A 7,500-nucleotide genomic window follows, 5' to 3' on the forward strand; every position below is an offset into this window, starting at 1 on the left:
TTTGGATGACTACAAATGTTATCTTTACTTTAGATAATGCCAATCTTTGCTGTATTCAAAGGCCTTAGCTTGCACTGCATTGCACTGTCTTCCAAAGAATGATGCCAATCATCTTTTCAGATATTAGAAACAATTAAAGGTGAGTGTGTCAAACTCCCCAATAACTAGTGTAGTCCTTATGTATCACTGTGTTTTCTACCCTGACTAATGATGAACATACAGGCATCCTCTAGAATGCTTAAAACACATTTCTGCAAGTTGATGCTTAATTGATCTTACCACTCACAGCCGGTTTGCTCACAAAGGCGTATTTCTATTAATAACTAAGGAGATGGGAAATTTCAAATTGCATCTCCCTGTCTTGCTGTCTATTGATGGACATTGACAGATGGACTGCAGCTTCAGCTCGACATAAACTGAGGAACATCCCTGGTATCTATTCTCAGGATCCTTTGTTGTCAGACTGTAGCTGCTTTGTCCTCGTAAAAGCTCTTTAAAGATGCCTCTGCAGGTAATGAATTGCATGACAAGTGGCCTTCTAATACCGCCTGGTCCCTCATGAGAAATTAATGCGTTGCCTTGTGAGGTGAGAAGAGCTGCTTTGAGCTGATGTGTGGTGTCAGTGGGATGATATTAAATCCTTCTGTCAAATCGGTGTCGGCCTGTGAGTTGGGTTACCTTAGCAACCTTTTGTTACCCACTTACAACATTTCCAGAGTAAGTTTGTCTAATTGTTTCTCTCGACTAGGAGTGGACGGCTGAATTGACAACACTCACTCACACTCAACATTCACTGTTGCAGCTTCGTACAATGGCCTGTAAAGGGTCTGAAATACTGTTATTTAAGGCACTGCAAGAATTTAAGAGGCCTGCATGTTTCAGTCCCTTTCTGCTGTGGTTTGAAACGAGGCCAGTTATATACAGTAGATCAATATATTCTGATTGGGTCTACTGTGTTAAGTGTACTGCACAGCATGGAATAAGCTGTTTTTCCTTTTAAAATGAAAGAATAAATCTGTCTTCCTGCAGTCTTAAAAAGTGTTAAGGTATTTTTTCCCATGAACTAGAGAGAGAAAAAAACTCTAGAAACACTGTGTGTTTCCTACAGCTTCTCCGGTTGGGAATTGTACCAGCAAGTAAAAAAAAAAAGAAACAATTCAGCTACAAACATGTTAAGTGTAGCACAAAATAATTTATGCAAGACTCCTGGACTACAACATCATAATGAATGTGTTTGTGTGGGTGTTTTCAGGATCTTTGCCCTCTCCAATTAGATTTTAGTTGAACATTTCCTGGACTTTTATATAATGGAAACCTTCTTCCTTTCCATGGCCAGTTTTTTTTACAGTCCCTGACTCATGAACGCCTTTTGTCATGGAAGGTGTCATTCATTAGCAGTTATGGGGCTAATGCGCTAGCCATCTGCTAACCTCCCACCCTTGGAGCCAATGATTTGATTATTCATATGGAGCACTGAGCTGACTGCAGTCGGGCCGGGTGCTGCTGGCTGTGAACAGATGTTGAAACGTGAACTAGCAGCCCTCGGCATTGAACTCGACGCAGCTTCGAGCAGCGGTGTGTCGTCCTGTGCCATTCAGACGCACAGTGATCTCTACCGACAGGCTTTACCAAGCAGCAGCAAGTCACCAGCCCTGCTCGGGCCTAATGAGATCTGGAGTATGAGGCAGCAGAAGCCCAGGAGGAGGATACAATTCAATCACTGGACACACAAGCAGGCTGGCTGGCTGGCTGCTGCTGCTGGCTGGCTGGCTGGCAGCAGTGATTTCCACAGGCTGGCAGATCTGTGTGTGCGTCAATTTCTGTGCCTCTTCACCATATCATGTTAGGAATGTCCTGAACTGATATTTGACCTCAACTCTGTGACTTTTTAATGCTGTGCTCATCTCATATAAGAGAAGGGAAGATGAATGGAAGGTAGCATTGGGAAAGATCCCCAACTTTTGAGCTTTCACATTGGTGGACAACTCAGACAACTAGACTGTGGCTGCCAGTCGTATTGTAAACACTAACAAAGTAGAAAGAGAATAATAATAACAAATGTTATCAGTATATGAAAAGTCATAAACCGAGTCAGTCTGACTGACATTCTACCATGCTATAATTTACTGCCAAGCTTGTGGCATGCCAAGTTGTGTAGTGGTGTACTGGGAATTCAGACAAACAGATTGTGCGTGTCGTGTCGTTGGTGGTGCTTGAGCACAGTGGCTAGCTAGATTGTGTCTTGATTAAAAAAACAACCCCAGTGCTTGCAATCTTGCTGTTGATCACGTGTGGTGGCCGTAAAACTCTATAGCTGACTAAATGTTTGCCAACAAAACACCTTATTTGAACAGTGAATGACTAATGGCAGATTTCAAGAATAACACTATATAAGGATAAATAGACTGCATTTATATAGCGTGTTTCTACTTTAACAGAGAGAGTGCTTTAGAATGTGCCTCTCATTCAGCCATCCATTAGTGTTGAATTACATTAAATCACACACTTTGGCTGACGTTAGGCATCAGTGTTGGTTTGTTTTTTTCGGGCACTTTCGTATTATTTAGTACCAAGTTATTGGCTCATTATTACAACTGGGACTTGAACTGCAGTTACAAGTCAGAATCTATTAACTCCAATCTGACATGAACACTGCATAAGGCCACAGGGTGTGTCAGCTCCAGGAATTATGGGCACTTGAGTATGCTAACATGGGCTCTTAGTACTTGAATCCATTAAATGCTAGTTTGTTTTTTGTGCACTACACAGGCTAGAAATGCCAACATTAGCTCAGTGCATCACAGCAGCTGAAATGAAGCGAACACCAGTCACTAGTATAAGTAGCCTGATGCCATTTTTGTCTGTGACTTAATGGTCAGGAGGTAAGCAGGGGGAGGGAGCAAAGAAAACACACTAAGTAAGATCCTAGGCAGTAACAAATTGTGTTTGAACTCAAATAAACAAACACCAATTCCATGCAGGCCGTAACCGAAGCATGAAAGGAATAATTAGTTAAGGGAGAAATTGCTTGGTCATAGTCTAAGTGTAGAGCAACTGTATTTTCTCCAGCGTGTGTTAAAGCAGCACTTCATATCATAAGCTCATTATATCTGAGCCATAAAGTGATTATGGGCTCCAGTAAGGCATTGTTCTGCTGTTGACAGGATTAAAGATGACTTTAGAGAGAGAGAGAGTGAGTGTCGCCGCTCTCTGCTTGAGTGTTTGCTTGCTTTGTGTAAGCCAGCAGTGAAAGGGGCTGCACGCTTGACTGTTTGCCAGCTGCGGCGCACCCTCCCTCCATTCTTTTACACATTCATCTACCGCCACTCTATCCATCCATCTACATATCTGTCTGCTTTGTTCTTGTTTGAAGGCAACTTTGAAGCGCTTTTTTACAGACTTGTCATCACCTGGTGTGTTTCAAGGGTTTTAAGGAAATCCTTGAGACACTCAAGGCAGTAAATCTCCCTTGTCAGTGTGACATTGAGTAGTGTCTGTGTCACTGCATTATTCCTGTGGTGTAACAGGTTGTATGACATCCCCTGACACTGCCTTGATTCTGTCATCATTGACTTTTAATAACAAGTGTGTTACAAGTGTTTTATTTATGCACCCATCGACCCATATATATTATCTTCCTCTCACACACACATTTTCATTTCATAGTGTCTCGATTTCTAATGTGCTTTCTTCTTCTCCCTGCAGAAGAAGACCGGAGTTGTGAAGACACAGGAGAAGAAGGAGCGGTGGAAGGAGAAAAAGGAGGTGAAGCGGCAGAAGAAGGAAGACGAGGAGGTGGAGGAGGAAGAGGAGAATGTCCAGCCAGTGGTGGATCCCCTGGAGAACGGCTTCCTTCATCACGCCCAGCGGGAGCAGGAGAGGATGAACGAGAGGCTGCTGAAGAAGACGTACTCCAAGAAGAACAAAATGGTAAGTGCTTCCAAAGCTTTTTTGTTTTTAATTTATTGTCAGAAATTGACAAATGAAAGAGAGGTCTGCTGTGCTGGCCGATCAGCTGCTTAGGCAGCATCTGATTCCACTTTTGTGATTGGTCAGCACTATTATTTCCACCACTGTATTTAAACGAGAGGCAGGACAGGCTTTTCTTCAAATATATACCTACATCTACATCTACCTACATTCACTTCGGGGCCCATGTCAGATGTGACTTAACTTATTCTTATGTCAGCAGGGATCACAGTGCTGAGGTTGTCACCACTTCAGTCACCCTATCTGTGTATCATCAACAGCTCACTGTTCAGCACTGCATAAAGTAATTTTTGTCAAATACTCACTTCTTTTGTGAGCTCTCCTAAAGGCTGCCGTGAGAAGGGTTAGTCATTCAGAGCTGTCCATATTTGAATCTTTATTGCCCTGGTCATGTTATAAATTGTGTATGTAATTATATTTTTTAACATTCATGTGATTTTTAATGGTTTTTGAAATATAAGCTTTTGACATTGCTCCCGTTGTCCTTCAGGGAAGTCAGGTGTTTTGTAGTCAGTAATGATGCTTCTCACATTGTGGCTGGTGGGGACTAACTTCCTCTCTCTGCCTAAAGTGACTTTTTAATGATTTCAGCTTACTGTATTTCAGTTGGTATTTTGTAGTTTGGCTTCTGCATTAGTAGTGATGTTTAACATTATATTTGTTTTATTGTTTTTATTATTTTTTATATTCTCAGTGAGTAATATTATTCTATTTGCAAATGAATTTGCTTGATGGTGATAGTACACCGTTTAATTTTTTACCAATTCTGACAATTCAGCAAAACTATTGGCACAGCAGTGACACTGCAGAGCAGCTGATAAAGAGGTGAGGACAGACGACAGTAGCCTTTGACAGATTGGCTGATGCATAGACTGTACTGGCAACCCGGTCTCACTCCCAAGTTGTCAAATACTGCAGCTTGTGGGGCTGTCCACCTTAAATATGACACTGTAGGCACCCCTGTAGCATCATTTCTGGACACAGCCGCCGTCAAAGTCAGGTGACGTAGTTTAAAAAACAATTCATCCCAGGATACTGCTGTGAAACCGAAGTAAATTATTTATTTTAAGTATTCTATTAGGTATTTTATTCATGTACTTATATTATTTCAGGTTCGAAACTAACTTACAATCATTTCCTAACCCTAACCAAGTAGTTTTTGTGCCTTAACAAAACTGCTACCTTTTCACAATGTTAACCATTCATTTAACCAAATGTAATGCATATTTATTCTTGCTAAATTGACCGCGGGGCCCTACCTGTCCTCAAATGACTTAAGAGGGGCACCTACAGCATCATATATCTAAGCTGAGGGCCACTGTCAGTAATATTTGATGAGTTGGGAGTGAAAATGTGTTTGTAGTGTACTTGGGAGTTTTGTATTTGTTTAGGAATCTTAGTGTTCTGTGCAATTCGCCTGTTGAAGCAAAACATTGAAACAGACAAGTTGGAGCAGTATAATGGGGGATGAATTGTAAGGAATCGGTCAAACAGCATTTGGACATTATTGAAGGGTAACGTATGTGACTTGTACACACCGGTGAGCCCTGGTGCCACCAAAAGTGTTTCACAAACAAGTTGCTGGTATCCTGCCTTCAGGTGGGTTTACCCTGCCATCCTATTCTTGTTTTCCTTCATGACTGCAGAAAGTGGTTTTCTGTTTGTTTATGCAGATAGATGACTGCCAATATCCCCGGCTTCAAGCACACTGCTGAGCCCACAGACTCCGAGTCTGTCCCAGTGAGATAGCCCATCTATGTGTTAACAGTTTGTTTAAATAGGCGGATGTTTTTATGCTCCTGTCCGAGGCCAAGATCCAGCATAGTGCTGTTGAGGATAAGAGGGGAAATGTAGTCAGGAAGCCAAACTAAATAATGAGGCTATGTAGCCCGGAGGCCTCCTCCACAGACAAAAATATCTCTCTCAGATAAGATTTCCTGAGGAAGTTAACATGGCTGAAAATGAGTTTGGCTGTGATATTTAGTTTGCTAAGAGACAGTTAGAAATTATGTATTTAGCTGATGCTCTTATCCAGAGTGTAAGTGCAATAGGCTGCAATTACTGAACCCGATCTACATTCCAGTCCGGATAATAAACTCCATAATATCAAACTGCTGCTATCATGTGAAAACCTTGTAACTCCAGCTGTCTGAATTTCATGTTTTACAGTAAATTCATTTAAAGATTCATGTTCATGCTCTCAAGTAGATTAAAATGAGAGATTATGAAAGCAGAATCTTTCTACCCATCAGCAGTGAGATATTTCTTTGTCCCTGGAATATATAATAGAGAATAAAAGAATCAGAAAAAAGGTTTATTTTAAAACACTTGATCCTGTGTCTTAAAATAAGCTGTGCTGTTTGCTTCCCAAGCGATATTACTGCATATTGAATAAGCAGCTACATCTTACATCTATTTGTCTGTCATGGCTTTTGTGCTTCCTTGGTACAATTTGAAATAATGTGTTACAACAAAGTACAACAAAAGCATATACCTTCAAATCATAAGGTATTGTACTGCTGTCAGCCAAACCACAAATCGGAGTATATTTTGAGGATTGTATAACAAAATGTGACTGACTTTTTGAAGTCCACACTCCCTGAAATGACTATACGCATGAACTCCACAAAACTACAGTTACGTGGTCTTTATCAGCAGAGGCTTATGTGTCAGTGAACCATTATAATGAATGTCTCTTCAGCACCTTGCTGCAGCTTAGAGGGGGAATTTGTCTGTGGCTTACTGGACTGGTTAAGGTACATTGACCCGATCCACTTCTAAAGTCCCCTAAAAACACCTCAGTCCTGTGATCCGTAGATAACTGGAGACGTCTCCCTTTCTAGCTGAACAGATCTATAAAGTACTGCCCTGGTGGTTCCTTGTTGCTCTTCCTTAACTTCTAAACTTTGCAATCCCTTCCTTTTTTCTTGTATCAGTACTTAAATCTCAGAGTCGGACTGAATGTTCTCATTGTCTGAGAACAAGCTGCTAGAGTATCTTTTAACCTGCCCTGGCTTTAGTTCTCTGCCTGCTGAGAATTATAGCCTGCCTTTGATACATAACTAAAATCCCAGTTCCCAACTGCATTATTATTGTTTTGAGAACTAACAATTATGCTGTGTTCACATGCTGTGGAAACACCCATTTCCAGTGGTAATCACAGTGCAAATGAGACTCAAGACATGATCATGTTGCATAACTAATTAATTATAGATAACACTATGAAATATGAAGTAGTTGGTTTGCACCTTTAAACAAGCATTCAGAAAGCTGAATGGATCCTCTCTACTTTAGTTATAAGCACAGTTAGTGTTTAAGCAGGCCTGTTTCTCATGACCACACCTGCCCACTCCAACTGCTTTTCATGCTGCTTAATATGATCTATAGCTTGTTGCCAAATAAGAATTTTTGCATGTGTTGCAAGAAAAAAAGAAAGAAGGAGAACCAACATCTAATGGAGCCTGAGGGCCAACCTGCCCCATGAAAAACCTTTTGTGGGAGTGCATAAAC

General features: G+C 41.1%; 1 protein-coding gene across 1 annotated transcript in view; it reads left to right on the top strand.

Moving 5' to 3' along the window:
- fbrsl1 (fibrosin-like 1) overlaps positions 1-7,500 on the top strand; it is a gene marked incomplete in the record, with an annotated part of 266,368 nt that overhangs the window by 71,534 nt on the left and 187,334 nt on the right. The window contains 1 exon segment of the mRNA XM_035657907.1: positions 3,706-3,930. Within this exon segment, the coding sequence (XP_035513800.1) occupies positions 3,706-3,930 (225 nt within the window).

The sequence above is a fragment of the Morone saxatilis genome, unplaced genomic scaffold (assembly GCF_004916995.1).
Source record: "Morone saxatilis isolate NCDOM2014 unplaced genomic scaffold, NCSU_SB_2.0 Contig16, whole genome shotgun sequence".
Classification (NCBI taxonomy): Eukaryota; Metazoa; Chordata; class Actinopteri; family Moronidae; genus Morone; species Morone saxatilis.